This window comes from Pararge aegeria, chromosome 14 (assembly GCF_905163445.1).
Source record: "Pararge aegeria chromosome 14, ilParAegt1.1, whole genome shotgun sequence".
Classification (NCBI taxonomy): Eukaryota; Metazoa; Arthropoda; class Insecta; order Lepidoptera; family Nymphalidae; genus Pararge; species Pararge aegeria.
This window is the reverse complement of record NC_053193.1, coordinates 14,418,656-14,439,631: the sequence shown is the minus strand read 5'-3', so window position 1 is coordinate 14,439,631 and position 20,976 is coordinate 14,418,656. Positions and strand designations below refer to the sequence as shown.

General features: G+C 33.0%; 2 protein-coding genes across 3 annotated transcripts in view; both read left to right on the top strand.

Moving 5' to 3' along the window:
* Positions 1-12,844, top strand: part of LOC120629216 (suppressor of cytokine signaling 2-like) — a 59,808-nt gene extending 46,964 nt beyond the window's left edge. Inside the window, exons 1-4 of one of the 2 annotated variants that reach the window (XM_039898082.1) lie at positions 1,729-2,400; positions 5,100-5,395; positions 6,033-6,178; positions 10,630-12,844. In XM_039898082.1, the coding sequence (XP_039754016.1) occupies positions 2,319-2,400; positions 5,100-5,395; positions 6,033-6,178; positions 10,630-10,957 (852 nt within the window). In that variant the 5' untranslated portion in view covers positions 1,729-2,318 and the 3' untranslated portion in view covers positions 10,958-12,844. Of the gene's footprint in view, positions 1-1,728; positions 2,401-5,099; positions 5,396-6,032; positions 6,179-10,629 lie in introns of those variants that run through there. The other variant, XM_039898083.1, reaches the window with a different exon arrangement.
* A 3,631-nt stretch (positions 12,845-16,475) lies between these two features.
* On the top strand, positions 16,476-18,099 carry LOC120629196 (protein FAM234A). The gene has a single exon (XM_039898046.1). It carries the CDS (start codon positions 16,628-16,630, stop codon positions 17,963-17,965), a length of 1,338 nt encoding a protein of 445 aa, XP_039753980.1. The 5' UTR covers positions 16,476-16,627; the 3' UTR covers positions 17,966-18,099.
* The last annotated feature ends 2,877 nt before the right edge of the window (positions 18,100-20,976 follow it).

Sequence of the window (20,976 nt, the reverse complement as noted above, 5' to 3'; positions counted from 1 at the left end):
CCTTACATTGTCTATAACTCCTTTACTTACATATTTTACGTTTTACGTCAGAAAACTCCGAAATTATAACTAAAGTCATTTCTATAATCAATTTTGCCTTTTAAGGTACTTTTGATGCAAACCTACATACCTTAAAATGTTTTCTAATTAAGCCATAAATCAAAAGAAGAAGTAAAAAATGTTTACATGGTGCCTCGTGATTTTATGATATTTAATTATACCAAAATTGATAGTGATAATAATTGTATATTCGCAAATTTTAAAGTTAAGTACGTAAGCAACGTACCTACTTAACTTCTGAAAAATTTTGAAAACCGGATAAAATTAACAAAAATCGTTCGAAACGTTTTGAAAACCAAAAAAAAAGTAGAGGAGGAGCCCTTAACTTAATTTTTTTTATATTGGAATTTTTGCCCTACTGACCCCAAGTGACCCTATGCTAATGAGTGACCTCTATGTTCTAATAGTGATGTACCTTTATTATTAGACTTAAATCTAGATGCACTCTATGGTTTTTATAAATAACACCAATAACACTATATGATTCGTCTTACTTATCTCTTAATTAATATTATGTTAGTATGAAAATTTATTTACAAAAATACCTACCTACATCTGCTGGTTTCGAATCCAGTTATTTATAAATGATGTAGGACAATCATATAATATAAATAGAATGCGCAGTTTCTTTTGTGAAGAATGAATAAATTTTAATAATAATAAAAATCTTTGTATAGATTGAGCAGCTGTGTATCGAATGTGTACAACTGCGCAAGCGGCAGATGGCTCGAGTCGTGAAAGCAACGCAGGTAGGGGATTCCGAGAACGCCAAATATAATCGAGCTACGAGGAACTCGCTCTCTATGGCACGTTTAAATTTCGAATGCGAATCGAACACCTGCCTATTTGCTCCGTGTACACAGTACGAAATAAATAAAATTTTGTGGAAAAAGTAATACAATATATTTATCAATTAATACACGAGATTTTTCCAAAACACAGCTGCACGGCTTAAATAAAGTATTAATATATAACCTTTTAAATCGCCATATATTATCAGTCCCCCCCCAGTCAAATATTTCAGTTACCCCGTGAAACTTTTCATGGAGTATAATTAAAACTTGACGTTATCTTTTTCCTTTAAACATTACGTATTTAAAATGATTATCATAAAAATTATAGCTATTCATAGAAGTATTCGTGACTAGAGGTGCACGCACCACGGTTACAGTGGAGTGAACTCAGCAACCAGGTCACGCATTACTTTTTTTTGGTTTACTTAATGTTTTTCGGTCGGTACTGCTATTGATATTTAACTTACTTTAGATATTTGTTGAATTTGCCAACAATGTTGTTCGCCATTTTATGACGGCATAAAGTCGTAAATGCTGGCATTTACGAGAATATTGATTTATGGAAGAATAAATAAGTACCTACCTTATTGTATATTGTATCTACATATAAGGTGGCCCGAACCTATGATGCAGTATGCCCTTTAAACTGAAGTTGAGTCAATGACCTATCATTTTAAATTTTTCCATCAGTAAGTACTTACCAGTTATGTTTTTAATGATTAGTTTCTATTCATTTTCTCCTTCTTGCTATTGCCATTATTCATTATTTACTAGAATGAATTGAGTAGAATAGACATGAAGATTACGCAGAATCGTGCGCTACGTACAAATAATACAATGCAATGAAGATAGCAAGCAAACGACTAGATAACTGGATAATTGTTGTTAGTTGGTGAATGAATTCTCGGAAGTAGTGAACGTTCAAGTTTTGTATCACTCGGTTGTCGCTCGGCAAGGCAGCAACGTCCTCCAACGCAGATCCCCACTTTTCGTTCGCGGCTCAGCTTATAGTATTCATCAAATCGTCACAGAGCGTCGGTGCGATCGGTTGTCGTTTCTGTGTTAAATATATTTCGTTCAATTTAATCCACATTTCGTCTACGACTTTAGTTTAACTAAAAACAGAAACTATATTGTCTTTGGCTTTTCGGTAATGTGAAAGTGTCCTGTGTCCCAACACTACACTTTTGCCATAAAATTTTGTATGTCTGCCACGGACGCAGATGGATTTGGATATTGTGTTGTGTAGAAAAAGACTTAGTGAGTTCTTACCTAACTTGGATTGGATTTAACGCAGTGAATACAGTTTATATGGTGTTCTAAGCAACAGTGATAAAATACAATGTTGTATATTCGTTATTGAATAAGGTTTTGCGTTGCTGTTTTTGGTGAATCAACCAAACCGTGGCCTCCGGAGACGAGGCGGGTGGTACACGTAAAAGTCCACCGAAAAGTGAACGCCAAATGTGCTTGATAGAGCGACGGGAAACAAAGCTGTCTCCTCTAAACATGACTATAGCAACGAGAGTACCTTTACCAACGCAAAGTGAGTTCTCGCAATTCTAAAATGACAGTAACTTAATCATATCTCTCAGAATAGGAATATCACTAGTTTGGACTTTGTATAGTTTTAGGGAGCTACGTGAATAGCTAATTGTAATAGCTACTTTCAGGGTTATGTAAAATAAATTATAGTTTTATTATATTTGGAAATCTGGTTGGTGTTTATCATGTATAAAATTCGCAGTACATCGGAAAAATTGTGTAGACATTTTAGGGTTATGGTGGTACATAAAAAGTTATAGATGAAGCGGATGATGAAATTTATGATCTTGATCTGTTTAAATTAATTGAATTAAAATGACTATGATGCATGTAACCATTTTACTATTATCTGCACCAAAGATGTATAGAGAATAATTTAATATTAATCTTAACACAAACTAACTTAAATGTTTTCAAAGAGCCCGCCAATTAGGAGTGTGGAAAACAAATCATATTGCAGTCTAATGTCTTGCAAATTTATGAGAATTAAAAAGAAAAAAGGATGAAAAAGAAAAAAAAAATATGGAATTAATTTTGATAACATAATGACACTAGTAATATTAACAATTCTTTTTACATTACCTATGATGTTGCTTAACTAAAAACTATTTTTATATTACAGTTCATAGTTTTTACCAATTGGTAGTGTTTCTCAGATATTTACATAATAAATAATTATAGAAGTTAAGTAATATGCTTCTTACAGCAATTTATTTGGTTTAATTTTAAACATGATATTTTAAACAATTAATTTTAATTAGATTACTAGCTTTTAGCCCACAAATTTGTCCACGTTTATTACAGTTTTGAACAAATCCTGATCTAAGTTTTCACAAACTTAGATCAGGATTTACACAGGAAAAGTAGCTTATGTGCTATTCCAAACTTTAACCTTTTATTGTGCAAATTTTCATCCAGATCTGGGTAGCAGTTATGGCGTGATTGAGTAACAAACAGCCATCCAAACTTGCACAAGCATAATAACAATAATATGATATCTTCTATAAGATTCCAAAAGTTCTCTATACCAGTACAGATTTAAGAAATTGACTGTTTTCAACCCTTAACTAGGAGCTGACTTAAGCTTCTATTAATACTACTAAAGTGTGGTAATAATTTATTAATAAATCTCATTGGGGCAGTAGATTGTTAATTTGTCTAACCCATTGCACCATAAAAATGTCTCCTTATTAAATACATTAACAGGCTGATTTTGAAAGCGGTTTCTTTAGAAGTATTGTTAAGATTGACACAATCACAATCCATAATTTTTATCAAATGAGTATAGAAATGATTCCTAGTCAAATATTACCATAAAGTATTGTGATGTTGTTATCTTATATATTTATTTTATCTTAGTTAAAACTTGTTTTTATTTACATAGTGCTTTCTCTAAAGTACCATCACGAAAGATGTTTTTTACCAAATTAATCAGTAGAGGTTTTTCTAGAAGAGATTTCTTTTAGCGATAAGGCCACCTTTTGTACCATTTGTATTGTTTATTTTTTACTTATCATTGCAAATATTTTTACAGTTCAGTAAAAAGTGTTGAGTATTGTTATGTAAAACTACTTCTTCAACATAATATTAAGCTTTGGACATTTAACTAGGGTTATTATTCTGGTTTGGGTATAATAGTTAACCAGTTTTTGCTCTGAAATGAAGTAAATCTAACAGATTTTTTATGTAACACAAATATTATTTAACTTATTTTGTTTAAACTTAGAAGATGCTATTACTTGCCTGCTCCTATTTCAATGATCTCAATCCAATGAACTACCTAGAAAATAATTACTATACATATAGCTAAGTTAAAGTCACAGTTGGTCTGACAAGGAGTTATGATGGTAAAGGTAGCCCCTCAGGCTATACATAAATCATTTTCATTATCCTAATATTATATTATGTTTCTATTACTACTACCATAAGTCAACTATTAGTCAACAGGGGTCTAGTCCCCCTGTTGACTAATAGTTTAAGAGAAAAATGTGGTGGAACAAAAAAAACTTTGCAGAGCTATTATTACAAGAAACCTTAATACCTATAAATATTCAACTAGCATTTTTACTCATTTGAAATAAAATTTCTTTTTACAAATTTTACACTATTCTCGCCAAGGTTTGCTTAAAGAGCATGCCTGCAGAAATAGTGGTACTACTGCCTTTAATTTTGCAAAACACAACTTTGAACTGATACTACATTAATGGGTAGAAGAAAGGTGTACCAACAAACTTTGCATTTGTTATATCTTATTTGTAATAGCTATCTGTTAAACTTGATAAATGGGCTCTTTATTCATTATTGCTCATATTCATGGTCGATAAAATATATACATACATATACTAGATAAGTGATGGACATTTTTATGAATAGAATAAAAATATACATAAATACTAATAATATATACATAAATATTGTTCATCACACAAACGTTCCCCACCCTTGGACTCAGAAAGCAGGGTTGCTGCCCACTGCACCAATTGACGATCAGAACTTACATAATATAACATAATTACCTGTTATTCTTACATGTAGTTATGGAAATAGCAAAAATTACATTTATATAATGATTTACATTCTTGTACTTTTTGTTACACCATATGTTGAACTAATATTACAGAACAGAAAGCTATTTAATTATAAATGTACCGCTTGAACTCTAGGACTATTGAACTTAATGTCATGTTTCTTTCTTTACAGATGCGTGTATGGAAGTGGGTGTACCGCTCAACAACTGGTCTTCAGGTGTCGCTTGCTGCCCAAACTGCAGGCATGAGTTGAGAGTATCGTTGGCATGTGCAAAGGCGCATAATCAGTCTATGACCCCGGCAACACCCCCATTCACCATCCAGCCCACATACTTGCCACAATCACCATATGCATCCCCTCCATCACCTTTAATACCGTCTCCTTATAATGACGAACTGAGGAGGTTAGCAGATACACTTAGAGCATTGAGGCTATCCGGGTGGTACTATGGAAATTTGGATTGGCAGGTTCGTAAACTTCCTTCTTTATAGTTGATTTTAAGAGTGTGTTGTGGGCTTCTTGTCAGGTCAGCAAGGGGATATTCTCTCCCTGCACAGCTTGCATGAGCAGGAGACAATTATATCACTCGGGAAAGGATATAAATTTATCTTTTCCCACAGCGTTATCAACTCTCAGAAATAATATATGTGTATTAATAAACGGGGGTAAACTCCTATTCCATGTTCCAGTGATTTTGCAGGTGGGTACGTTTGTTATATCCCTTGTCAGGGGATATAATTTTTATCTCCCGTCCGTACTAGCCCTGCTGGGGAAAGGAGTAATATAATTTCTGTCTCCTGCCTATGCTAGTCAAGGCACCTTTCTAGTTCGAAACTAGTTTGTTTAGCTTTAAAATTATAAAATATAAATCTTTGAGGCAAAAAATCTTTAAAGATTACTCCAGTGTTTCTGGAGTATATATATATATATATATATATATATATAAAATACGTTAAACATTTATTCAAGAACAAGGAGCATTACCAAATAAGGTAATAATCCTTGTTCTAGAATAAAGAATTGAGATAATTGGAAATTTCTAATTAATGTGAGTTTGCTTCCACTCTCATCTCATTTTTATAAAACCTTTGTCACATTTTACAGGGTGCTCGGAGTTTACTCAAAGATGCAAGTATGGGAGCCTTTGTGATCAGAGACTCTGGTGACAGGAACTTCATATTCTCACTGTCAGTGCAGACAGACAAGGGACCAACATCTGTCAGATTACATTACGAGCAGGGCTTCTTTAGGTGAGGAATATATTTTATCTATAATATTATCTTAGTCATCAACCCACTTTCGTAAGATCACAAGAACTAAGTGTCTTCGATATTATGTTAGCTAAAATAATGCTAGTAATTAGTCTTTAAGGCTAATTGTAATTTTCATAAAGAATTCATCTTTATTAAAATTACATTCACATAGTGAAAAAATCCATTCATAATATTAACCCATTACCTGCCCAATGCAAGGCAAGATGATCCTCCCACAATGAGAAGGGGTTAAGTCCACCACGCTGGCCCGATGCGGATTGGTGGACTGACAAATTCATTGCCCAACATTATCTTATTTCTCAAAAGAGAGTGGGATATAGCTAACATAGCCTACTCCGACTTTTAGTTAATCCAAATTAATATTACAAATGCATTTGTGTGTTTGTTTGTTACCTATGTACTGCTTAACAATTGCATCTTGTTCAAATTATGCAAAGAGATAGACTGCATCCGTTACGTTATATTCCGGGAAAAAACTAAGTTCTAAATATTGGTTTAAGAACAATAGGTATACTTTCATCAATTAATATTGTAATAAGTTATTACACTCTTTCAAGTTCCAAGAATATGTTATTACCTCGTTAGTTCTAAAAAAATGATAGGCGATGAATAGTTATTAGAAAAAATGTTAGCCTTCGATTTCCCTGTAACTGTTTAAATATTCAAGATAAAATTATACATAATATGTTGCGCGCGGCGAATTAGATAAATATATAAAATCAACAGGTTCCTAAGGTCGTAAGATTTTTTTATGCGATGTAAAGTTGAGGGTGAATTCACACATATCAGCAACAATTCGCATTTTTACAAGTAAAAATTATACTAACTGCATCGCGATTCAAAGGCAGCTATAGAGGAGAGCCATAACTTGAAACAGTATTATTTTTAAAAAGATACTTTATCTGAAAAACCTTGACATCTTAATAATATGGATTCTAAAACAAACTTTGAACATACCCGATAAGTGAGCTTTAAGCGCTTGTAACCTGAGTTAAAAAGCAAATATCAAAAGTCAAAGTCAAAAATATCTTTACTCAAGTAGGTAGGTATACATGTTTGTGATAAACATATTCGTAAACTTAAACTTAACCCTCGTAGGTGCCAAACGCGGCATTCTAAGAAGCCCACAACAAACTTTGCTGGATGTTCTTAATTTTTATCACCATCTCATATTTTCATTTAAAATGATGAGAAGAGCAACCTAATTAGAGCCTTATATGTAAGCTATAAAATAAATTTCAACAATAAAAATGCAAAAGCTAAATCTATGCGGAAATTATATACTACTTACTACTTACTGCCTAAACATCTTTTTTTTTTACACAAATATTCAACTTCAATGGTTATTCTAAAATAGATATAGAAAATACCTAAGTTTTACGAACTTAGGAATTTCCCATGTTACCATTGTTAATCTTTGGCATTTTTTATTAACCTTCGGTACGTGCTTTATTAGGATAGGTTATCTTTTGTTCAGTTTATACATATTTGTTATCTTATCATTAATGATACACCTCGCAACGATAAACTATCTTGGCGCCCTCAAATATATTTTCGCTACTGTTGGGGCTCTCAAAATAACACTAATTATATTTAGCAATATTTGTTTGACGATTAGAAAAACATTATTGGTATTTAGCATTATTTATTACCCTCAGAATAGCACTTTTTCACTTATCGTATTTTTCAGAGGATTTAAACAGTCATATGTTAATGTAAAATGTACAGTTTAAGATAGTTTTTACCGGTTAATCTTTTCATACATTTTCTAAATATTGAAGTAATTATTCACTCGAAAAATTAAGCAAATAAACAGCGTCGTTCGTTATACCGTGCGTAGTTGTTTTCGTCGCCTCATAATTGTAAAAAAATAAAACCGGCCAAGTGCGAATCGGGCTCGCGCATGAACGTAAGTACCATTATTTATAAAAACGCCAAAAAAATCAAGTCTGTTTTCTAGGAGCCCACTTATATATTTATTTTATTTAGATATTTAGTATTTCTTTCTGTGATGGTAACAGAAATATATCTGTGAACATTTTGACTATCACGATTAGTAATAGGAGCCCGTTTTACCCTTTAGGTACGGAACCCTAAAAACTATGCATATATTTCATTCTTGTGAAGTGATGGTGAATATAAAATCAATAAGTCAAATATGCAAATAGGTTGGTATTGAAATATATAAATTTTGATTTCAATTTCATATTGTAATCTTAAAACCAGGCGTACGTAACCAAGGCGAGTTCGCTATGTGAATCTTATGAATACATTGAAATTTTCAGTAAATGTGTTTGCTCAATAAAGCAAAGCAAATGACTCATTGTTATACAATAAAACCCCTAGATATTATAAGGATTGGACGTTAATAACTAAAAGCTTGGGTTTCTAAGTATTAGTTATATATGGAAATAAGTGACACGTATCAATGAATGAATTAGTTAATACACTTATTGTACACCATGAAGAATAATAAAGAAATAATTTAATATAGTGGCTCCCCCTGATTGCGCCGCGTAAAACTTCCAATAAGTCTATACAAACTTACGTTCGCTATCCTACACAATATACCTTGATCCACTGCGTCGCGTCGCCCGCCTTTATTAACATTTTGTTTGCTGGGCTCCTTAGCTTCATAGCTTGATATTTAATAGCTTATAACATTCATCAAAAAATTGGGCTATTGAATGCAAAAACTATATCAGCGTTAGCCAGCGTTTGGACAGCTTTTTAAGTCACTTGAAGTTCATCGGGTATATATATACAAAGTTCATTTTATTATACAAAGTTAGGCTAGCATAATTGAAATGCCTTCCAGCAAGTTTAGTTTTACATGATTTGTTGTGGCAAACTTTGTCAGAACTTCTTTTATTCAAAAGTATGTGAGGATATAAACAAATAAATGCAAAAACTATATCAGCGTTAAAGCCAGCGTTAGGACAGCTTTTTAGTCACTTGAGGTTCATCGGGTATATATATACAAAGTTCATTTTAGTATACAAAGTTAGGCTAGCATAATGAACTTGCTGGAAGCAGCAAGTTCAGTTTTACATGATTTTTTGTGTCAAACTTATTCAGAACTTCTTTTATTCAAAAGTATGTGAGGATAAAAACAAATAAATGTAATAGTTGAATGTATTACAAAGCTAATGTCGCAACTGGCGATGGGCGGGGCAAATGTACTCTAAATGTACTCGAAATAAAATGCAGTGGAGGTGTGTCATGATTCTTACTAGTACGCGGTTTTTCTACGCTGAAATACTCGGTATAATAAAACCACACGCGCACATGTTATACCTATCACGTTTGTGTCATGTTTAAAACTAACCGTTAAAGTGGATAAATTTGTAAATTTATCCACTTTAACGGGTTGCCGATTTTGCAAATAAATTACAGCTAGGTTTTTCTGTTTCATTTTAAAGTCCCCGGCTAAAGTGTAGTGCGAATATTGGGTGAAATATAATAGAATATATAAAATGTAAAAAAAATAGACAAAAAAGTTTTACTATTTCTTAACGTAACGTGTTATTTTTACTCGTCTTTTTTTAACGTCTTCGTTTATTTGCAATTATAATTATTAATCAGTTAATTATATTAGCCATCATTATTGTTTTTATTTTAACGAATTTTGTAAACATCGACTTTTAAAAAAAATAAAATAAATAAAATAAATATACTACGTCAATACACACATCACCATCTAGCCCCAAAGTAAGCGTTGCTTGTGCTATGGGTGCTAATATGAATAATACACATAAATACATACTTATAATATACAGATAAACACCCAGACACTGAAAAACATTCATGTTCATCACATAAACATTTTGCAATAGTGGGAATCGAACCCACGGCATTGGACTCAGAAAGCAGGGTCGCTGCCGACTGCGCCAGTCGGCCGTCAAATAATAAGTAACAATAAAAATATTTTAAACGCAAGTCCGTCATAATAATTACACTTTCTAATAGTAAGCGTCATAGTTTATTGGTGATCTTATACCTAACCTTTACAAAATCACTACACTTTATTTTCTATTCTAATAAAAAATAAACCCACTTAAAAAATATGTACGTAACCGATTACGATTATTTTTTACTACTGCTGACAGCGTTCATCGTCCGAGTTTATGACGGTTTATTTACAAATCCCGTGGGAACCGTTTGCTGTCGTGGAATAAAAAGGAGCATACGTTACTCTCTTCTTTTCTTCTTTACTAACTCTACGCTAAAAAATTTAGTTTATTGATTGCTTAGGGCGTTAAGCGATGACATACAAACAAACAAACACTATCGCATTTATAATATAAGTATGTTTTTTTCTTCGGTGAATATTGGTCTAGTTTGGATCATATTTCTCACATATTTTCCTCCACCGTACGTTTTTTTGTTATAGAACGAAATTTAACGATTTATTTCCGTCTTTTCAGGTTTGACTGCGACAGGCCGCTCGCAAGGTACATGCCGCGCTTTCGTTGCGTGGTAGAGTTGGTACAACACTACACCCGAGTGGGTGAACGAGGGCCAGCTGGCACGGTGTGGGTCGACCGGGAAGGTTGCCCACACTCCCCAGTCCTCCTCAAAACCCCGCTAAGGAAATCTCCGCCTACCCTCCTACACACAGCTCGTCTCGCAGTCCATAAAGCTTTGGACTCGAACCCTTTGACTCCGAAACTCTGGTGCGCCCCTAAACACAGGTTACTGCCTTTACCCTCAACTCTTATAGACTATCTTGGGGAGTACCCGTACTCGATCTAACATTAAGATCTGTATTTTAGTTGTTAATGTAGACCAAACGTGTCTTGGAACCTATATTTGACGTAAGAATTCTAGGGAGACAGGAGACAGAAATGCATTTAAATTACGCATAATATAGTTTCTAAATGCCGCGTTGGCAAAGTTGCAAGCATGTTTTAATAAGGATCATGACTTATGAGGTACCGGATTCGATTCTTGGGTCGTGCCAAAGGTTTTGTCAAGATCAAGTCATTCGCAGGGGTCGGATCCGGCAGAGGTTTTAAGTTAGCGTTAGCCTTACCCGTGCCTCGCTGAGCATGTTACGTCGTTGACCCCGGTTATTATCACAAACCTGTGGTCGTTAAATCGACAACCTGCATTTGGTTCCAAGCGTAACCAAAGCGTTTTTTTAACAGTAAAAACACTTCAATTTAACAAGTACGGTAAATTTACTGTATTGTGCAATTAAAGCTTCAGTGTCTGTCAAGACAGTACAGTCTGTCAGTTTATCTGTCATCCCTGTCATACCTCCGCCAAAATAGGTGTAAAAGACGCATAGTGAAGATATTAGGGTATTAGGTAAAATATTTAGCCTTCTATGTAACCAATTTAGGTATGGAATTGCATTCGAAAATACAAAAATTTTAAGGCTGGGCATGGTATCTCACTAACTAGGGTGCTTCCACACTTTTTCGGATTAGCTCGTTGCGTGAAAGATTCCTAATTTGATTAAGTCAGAGCGTCAGTATTTAATATAAGAATTTCTAAAGTTGCTCAGGTCTAGCTGGCTTCAGCCATAATTCATTGATTACCCTTCCTATAACGGAACTCCACGCCATCGGCAAGCGATTTAACGTTCCGCTGAAATGTCGTATAAAACGATTAATGCATTAGATTTATTTAACTGCTATACATTTCAGAGTAGCGAGTTTTCATCATTTCACTTAACTGCATTGTCATTTTCCTTTGAGATTGCAGTTAGACTATCGCTTATTGACTACAATAATATAAAAAGTATTTTATTATAAAAAGTCATGTGCGGCGTGATCTAATTATCCGAACCGAAAATGTGTGAAGGCACCCTGACTGTGTGACTGTACAAATATATTATGTACTTTATATTATAAAACTAGTACCGGATGCTAGTATACAAAGGGCAGGATCCTTTTTAAGTTACTAACAATCATTTAATTCGTAATAGTTAAATTATAACCACTGTATTATTTGTAAGTATTGAATATGGGACTCAACTAAATGGTATTTAGTAAAATGTTAAAAAACTTAACGTATGGTTAAATGTGAACACACTGTCTGTATATATAGAAAACGGATGTCTAATGGAATGTAATTCTATAGAGCGCTTAATGAAACCAACATAAACAAATAAATAAATTAGAAAATGTTTTAATCCATTGTTGTTATAAGTATCAAGAGGTAGAAAAATGGGTTTGAAAACTTGTGCAATGGTTTTTCAAGCACCAATGTTCGATTTATGGCTTTGATTTTTTTTTTAATTTGCTCTGTTTTACGGCAAAAGTTGACCTACAATATTTAATGCTTTAAAAGTTGGAATTGCATCACTTGATAACACGTGTCATAGCGTGATTTTCCCATTCATTAATAATAATTTTCCTTGTGTCGTAAGAGGTTGTAGCCGCGGTTAGTTAGATAGTCCGGCTCGCAAATACGTACCGCTTAGTGATTAAGCGTTCCGGTACTAAAGTAACAGATTAGGATTATGGTCCGAGAATCGGGCATTCAACTTCCATCTAAGTCTGCATTGCCAATTGCTCAGTAGAGCCCTACTTGAAGATAAGGGCTAAGCTTAGAGTAGTATAACGAAAATTATTCAAAATTTAAAAAAATGCAAAATTTATTTATTTCAAGTAGGCCTAATTAATAAGCACTTTTGAAACGTCAAGTCAGTCTATTTGTAGTGACTCTACCACCGGTTCGGAAGGCAGATTCCACTAAAAAGAGCCAGCAAGAAACTCAGCAGATTGCTCTATCCAAAATCATTTTAAAGTTTTACAATCTTTAGAATTTTTCTGTTTTGTGAGAGATGAGAGCGGATTGGCCTGCTAATTATAAGTGATGGTCACGTAACTTAACGCAAACTAAGACACGAATGCAAACATGTATGTATTTTGACTTCACGCAAACTTAGACCCTAGTGCAAACATGTATGTATTTTGACTTCACGCAAACTTAGACCCTAGTGCAAACATGTATGTATTTTGACTTCACGCAAACTTAGACCCTAGTGCAAACATGTATGTATTTTGACTTCACGCAAACTTAGACCCTAGTGCAAACATGTATGTATTTTGACTTCACGCAAACTTAGACCCTAGTGCAAACATGTATGTATTTTGACTTCACGCAAACTTAGACCCTAGTGCAAACATGTATGTATTTTGACTTCACGCAAACTTAGACACGAGTTCAAACATGTTTGTATTTTGAAAAGAAGTGAGATTTGATTTGAATATAAAAGATGGAGAGAATATTGTACGCGTTTATATAGAAACAATAGCTCTGGTTAGCTAAACAGCTTATAGAAATTATAGAAATTGTCTACCTCTGTTTACTCATAACATCATTACATCATATAAAGCAACTACTAGCTCTTGGACTATATAAGCTACGTGTTTTTTTACATACAAAACCGTTCCTCTAAATTCGATTTAATACGGTTAAATAAATTAATTTTTTTTCGGGTTTACTAGTGACTTAAACAATTGTTTCATTGTACTGAGTTTCCGGAAAAAAGGACTTTCTTTCTAAATTATCAGAATATGAGGCTGAAGAAATATATTTACATAGCAAAAACATAAATTATAAAACTGATTACACTCCAGTTTTTCATGTTCACAATTAACAAAATAATAAATTAAATTAACAAAATTTGATGTTGGTACTGCATAGATTCTGGTGTAGATTCAAGCTTCATCTAGATCCAAGAGTGTAGTAATATGTTATACATATTTGAATTTACGACTGTTTATTTATATAACACTGCCTCGTTTCATAAATGCCTAATCTTGTCCATTATTATTTTAAGAGAAACATCACACTATTTTGTATAGAGTTATATTTTATTTATTTCTCAACTAATATAAATAAATAGGCTTAACATACTACAATTTTATTTTATTTTGTTCCTATCTTAAAAAAAGTTAATACTATTGTTGCAATAGAAAATGAATCTTATTAATTTTCAGTTTTAAAGGTAACTTATTAAAAAAATATTCTTAATTAGTTTTAAGATATATCGTTATAAGTGATGCCCTACGCCTTCAGATTCCAATCGATTCTAATCTTATTTCGGAGAGTAGAGAATTCTTTAAAATTACTTAACCTGAGAGGGGTTTTTTTCAATAGACCTAAATCTAACAATATTTTACATATTACGGTATTAAAGGCCTTTTTAGAAAAGATAATATTGACCCCACTTTGTTAATATTTAGAAGTGTTGTCTGAGAAACAATGCTGTTATTCGATTGTACACAAAATCGCATAACTAGACATGTATTCATTACAGCTGATTACATAACAAACCAAAATGATAACCAAGGTTCCTATGGAAGAAGATGATATGATTTAAAATAGCTTTTATAGTTTAGAATTTGTGTACTATCGAATTGGTATGAAAACCCTTTTTTTTGTTAATTGCCGTACAGTCTATAAAAGTATAAAATATCGGCTTTTGGCTATAAACTTGAATATGGATATACTGTCAAAATGTGCCATCCGATATTATAGAGGTATTGTTTAATTTGCGTGATAATTTTGACTTGATAAAGTAATGCTATAAGTACTTAATTCATCCTTAGCTAGCACTCGGGAAATTAGAATATGTAAAAGGCCACTAACAACACAATGAACTGTATTAAGCCGAGTCCAGATTGTGTAACAGTTAGTCCACTTAGCTATATAACATTGTAACATAACAGAAGTATAGCATAAAAGCACAATATAACCAGCCTGTAACTGTTCTATAGTGTTCTTAATTCCACATATTATAGACACTGTTATACAACTATACAGATTCAATAAAAAATGCCAGAAAGCTCTCAGGCTGTAGTAGTTTGTTTACATTAAAGAACTTAAAAGTACCAAGATTTGTTCTACGTCTATTTTAAAGTCTTATAATTTATGAAATATTCAATATTTTATAAAGATACCCGATACGTTTCACAGTGTAATGTCTCTTTACAGAAATAACGTGATTTATTAATTTTTCTGTACGATCTAAATTAATACTGAATTTTAATAAGTCGTAGAAAAAAAGTTGTTAGTTTCAATGATAAAAACTACAAGGCCCAGCCTTGTAGTTTTTATCATTCTGGTATTTTTTTATTTAACCTGTATTACAAAATATTATGTTATAAAGTGTGTGGGCCCACCGTAATGAAAGTATTTTTGAGGCTGAGTATGTATATAGTTTGTTTTATCTATTTATTTGTAATCGTAATTTAGTTTAGAGAAAAAAAATACTGAATTGGGCAAGTTTTTTTTACCATTTAATGGTAGTGCAGTCTATAGGGGTTTGGCTAGTGATGTTCACTAATATATAATGAATAATGTACCTTGAATAATCTCAATTAGATTTATTTTAAGCTTCACAAATACTTTTTTTTGTTTGGGTAAAATGAATAAATAGTAATAGGGCAATTTTTATTTGACCAAGGTCTAAGGTTTTTGAACTGAAATGATGTCAGCTTCAAATGTATGCATTTGTTTTATTTTGTCATAAAACTAATATAAAATTATTGTTAGAGTAAAACACTAATAAATTAAGTGTGACATAATAGCTAAAATGTTTGTTTGTAGACTAATGTATGAAAAGAACTGCAAGTAATTTATATAAAAATATACAATTTCGGTCATATTTCTAGTTTCATTTATCCCATGATTCTCAGGTGCAATCAGAGATTAGAAATCGGCATCATTGAAATTTACACATGTGTAAAAGGAAACGAATATTTTGGTTTGGATAAGCTCCGTGATATCATTTTTATGTAGTCAAAAACCTTCAAAATCAATAATTACTTTTAACAGAGTCAAATTTTTTTGATCGGCTCATCAAAGGAGAAAGGATGGAAAGATCCGTAAACCTCTCAAACATCTATAAAATCTCATAATACTGAATTTTTGAACATTGCAAATGAAAGGTCGTACTTTTCATTTACTATGGACATGTATGTATAGACCAAAGTAACGAAAGACAAAAGACATCTTTTTTTTCAAAAGGATCAGACTGTCTAATATTTGATAATTTTGAGATTTTTTTTACTGCGAAAAAGAAAAATTTTTAGGACGTTTGGTTAGTGCGTAGTTTCCTTATAAAAAAAAATGTATTGGTTTTCAAATTTGCTTAACTAATTTCAATCCAGGAAGTTTTCTAGGAACAATTAACAATACCTACTTACTCTGAGCAAGGTGTATTTTCTTAGCGTTACTTTTTTTATATTTCATATCTTTATAATTTCTGTTTTTTCAGTAGTAATATTAGTGTTTTATCTATGGTTCAGCAGTCAGTTATCGATAAGATGCCAAGAAGCACTTACGTTAGTTAGGTACTGTAGTAGTCAAATGTCAAGCGTTCGGCAGATTATTGATTTTGACGTAAAAATCGACTTAAAAGAAAATATGTAAGGTGTAAAATCAAATTATATACATAGAGTCATGTCAGCAAATGGTAACGGCGGTAACTATGCACCACTTAAACAAATACTATCAGACTCTGAATCCGAGGACGATCACAAACTAGAAAATGATCTTCATATCAAGGCTTCCGACAGTTGTAACAATTTGGATTACAACAGCGGGCTACAGTCGTCGAAGAATTACAGTATGAGCGACATGGATGACTTTAATACCAACGATAAAACTGTAGAAAGCACTATGGACAATGTCAGTTTTCTACAGTCCGATGTCTCGAATAAGATGTCATTCCCGCGACGCTGTGCTTTCATAGCTTCAATATTTGTGTGTATCTTTACTGTTATCATATTCCTTTGGGGCATACCTTGCTCGGACGTCGGCGGCTGTGCTAGTAACAACGACTGGCAGGACAAAACAACCAATTGGGAATTTCCATACAATGAAATCGAATTGTCCGGAGCTGTTCAGATAGTTGATGGCGCGATCCGCAATACGAAGAATCTTATATTCATATACCGAGGCAATCACATGAAAGAGGAGAAAAATACGAATGATAATGTTAATGGAGTGCTCTTGATTGTGGGCAATACTGGCAAAGTTGGCTGGTACACAAGAGAAACCAGAATTCCAACGGAAATCAATTGTCACCTCATTGATGTCAATAGAGACAAGCAGAAGGATTGCATAGTATCAGGTTCAGAAGGGTTGCTGGCAGCTCTGAATCCTTTATCAGGTACATATTATTGGTACATTCATAAACAAGGTAAGATATTCAGTAATATTGCAGCTATAGATTTTCCCATAGTAATGAAAGACATGGATAAAGATAAAGTTAGTGATCTCCTCACTGTGGCAACTGTGTATCCAAATAATAATCACAATTCTTTGCTGATTATATCTGGAGCTACGGGCAACATTATTGGTGACCCCATGACGTTAGATTGCAGCTCAGTCAAACTGTTAACAACAGAGTCTGATGAGATTCCTTATATTTGTAAGAATGGCACTTCTGAGGCTGTGCGGCAGATATCATACAATGATTTATACAGGAAACTGTTGAAATTAGATCCATCTGTGAACCACTCTGTGCCTATATCAACCATCTCAAAAAGAGTCAACTTAAGCTTGAGAAAGAATATTGGTAACACAAGGGAAATATTCACCAATGGTCCTGGGAAACTTATTGTGGAGAATTTTGGAGAGTGTCCAAATTCATGTAGAGTTAATTTAAAATTATTACTTGAGAGAAATGGTACCACTAATGTTAGTTGGGAATATTCTGCTGACTATGTATATGCAATGAGGCCCAGCTCCTTTGCTTTTGCAAACTCCATACGTGGTTTTGTTTTAAAATTATGACAGTGGAACAGTGCACACCTGGCAAAGGGTGCACTGAAAATTGATGAGGTGAGATACAATATACAGAATCAGAGTCCTAAAAATATGTATGACATCTTTTACTATCAACCAACAATAAATGTAGCTTCTATATCATCATTCATAAAGTATCCAAATTTCACTGCTCATGATATTTCTGAGAGGATAGTATTAGTGTCATTTGATAGTATCCAAACGTATGTGCATGTTAATGTAAGTCAGACGGATATTGTTCAGATATGCGTAAGAGGTACAGAAGAATCTTTGGCACCATTGCCTACCTGCCAGCCTGACTTGAACTACCAAGAAAGGTCATTGATGATTGCAGACTTGGATGGAGACCAGTCTCACGAATTAATATCCTATTATAGCACATTCCTTCCACCAGAATCTGCACCTTCAAAGAAGTCAAATCCTTACGACAACTGGCATTTGACTTCTATTGTGAGAGTTATCAGACTTGAATCAGAATTGCCAAAGTTATTTATCTCTGATAATTAAAATATAATGTTATTTTATGAGGTCAGTGTGAATGTATTTAATTTAAGTAACATTATGCCAAAATGTTGCTATGCTTGCTGTATGTAGCTTATTAGTAGTGTACCCAGCCTAGCTACAATACTGTTAGTGGTTCAAGAGATATTCGATTTTCTGTTGGAGAAAATCCTTCACAATACAACTTGTTTTGTTAGAAACATACTCTGGCTTAGTATGAAAAAAATACTACAAGATCTGGGTAAGCCCCTATGATTAATATTTTTAAAAGTTGTCAACCTTCTGTGAACCAGATGTTGTTCAGAGTACAGAGGTAACAGCTCAACTTTTATGCTACAACCTGGAACTTTACAGCTACACAGGGTGCACTTTAGCTACATTTAACATTTCTAGTCATCCTATTTGTCTATTCAAACATGTGCACAAGTGTACATAAGCTATTTTGTACCCATATCCATTTAATATCATTAATGTTAAGTAGTATTTATATGAAACATTGTGTGAAACATATTCTAGCAAGTATATTCTATTGACTATTTAATCAATATTTATGTAAACCGTTTTTATTAAATAACTTATAACTTCTCTGTTAACTAATGCTAGTAATAGATAAAGTTTCATCTATGTGTTCAAATGTTAATATCATTAAACCGTAAGATATTTATTGTCAAAATTGAATCTCGATAAAAATTGTATCCCTCGATTCTATCTCCCAACAAAGGATAAAATTAACGTGCCCATTTGCCAAAGCACGGCAACTGTGAGTAGGAGAAATTTATCCCTGTTTATTATTACACATATACTATTTCAACAAGTGTGAGTGTGTAGACAATTCAATTTTGATGTTTTTGTGGACTGTATCCTTTTCGATTCAACTACGTGTATACTAGCACGTAAGTTCAAAAAATCAGCCTTCTGGAAGGTCTTAATAAGCTTTGTTACTAAAGCGATAGTGTTACAACATGTGTTAATGATTGTTCTATTAAAATATTTATATAGAAGGTACTGAAATTAATATTTTATGTATAAAAAAGTAATCAAATTATGTCTTGATATCAATGAGATGATAATAAATTTATTTTCATGTATTTACTTCTATTTTTTAATAATTATTCTTAAATGTTTATTATGGTACTAGCAAATATATTGCTTAGGCTTTCATAAATCAAATAAGTTTAGATGTGCCTTAAAAGGGCTGAGTGTTTGTTTTTTAAACATTTTAAATCAAATATATTCAACTAAATGTATCCATTTATAACAAATAAAACTATAATGGGAAAAATTGTTCTTTATTCATCTCCTTAAAATAAGTAGTAACAATTTTTTTCTTCTTAATTAATTAAAAATGTACACTGTGTTAACAGAGTAACTAATCATTAAAAAACACTTTGCATGGTTGGTCCAGGCATTTTTGAGTCTGTTTGTGCAAATACTTAAGCAAAGGATAGTCATAGTCAAAGGTCCAACGAAAATTACTGTACAAAGTCTGTTTTTTTTTGCGAGTATTATGCTAATCTGGTAAGCTCAGAATCGTATACAAGGATGATGGTGTTATTATGCCATGGGGCGGTCTAGAGTCTAGACAGCTTCGATAGACATCTGTACTATGACTAGGGAGGTAGAGGACCATTTATAACTACGAAATAAGCATGCCTACCTAAAGTATGCAGTCGATACTACTGGCGACTAACGCTATATAACGATTCAAAGGCGGCGGTTTTCATTACTACGATTATGACGATTACAACTCTTTCAATGTTTTGAATCGTTATAGGGCAGAAATGGCTCTTAGGTACAAAAGTATTCAGACATTTTTTTATAGATAATTGTCTAATCTACAATTTTTGTCTGGGATACTTTTCTGATAAAATTTTGCTGAAAATCACGAAACCGTTTTGTGACCTTTGACCCAGAGTAATTTTTTGCACGTGCCCGATGGATGACTACTTTTTTATAAAAGAAAAAGAAAAGTCCTCATCGTGAAAAGATAAATTGTTCAATACGCTATTATTAGTGTATTGAATATTTTTCTACCAATTTTTAACTAAATCGGAATTTTTGAAACTTTGGATGTCTAAATGGATATATAGTGTATCCTAAAGTCATCACAACAATATAATATTATATTTTTCCACAAAACATTAACCGGTAAAACCGGTTATTAAGCTAGATACTGGGTAATTGGACACTATCAAGCTAGATGACTACAGTTTAAAATAAAAAAGCAAATTATCCAGGAAAGGACCCTTAGGGCGCGTTCACATGGAACGTCCGTTTTACAGGCCCGTTTAAACGTATATGTCACTAGCGTATGTAGTTGTATGAGCGAGTTCACACAATACAGTATTCCGGATCCATTAACAACAGAAATACTGATCCGTTTTATTGGATCGAAACCGCGCGAGGCATGGCAGTGGCACGGGGTTGCGCGAGGTGCGGTGTGCTGCACACAGCTGCCATTAACAACGTCCATTCTCGTAGAAATTAAGACGATAGAC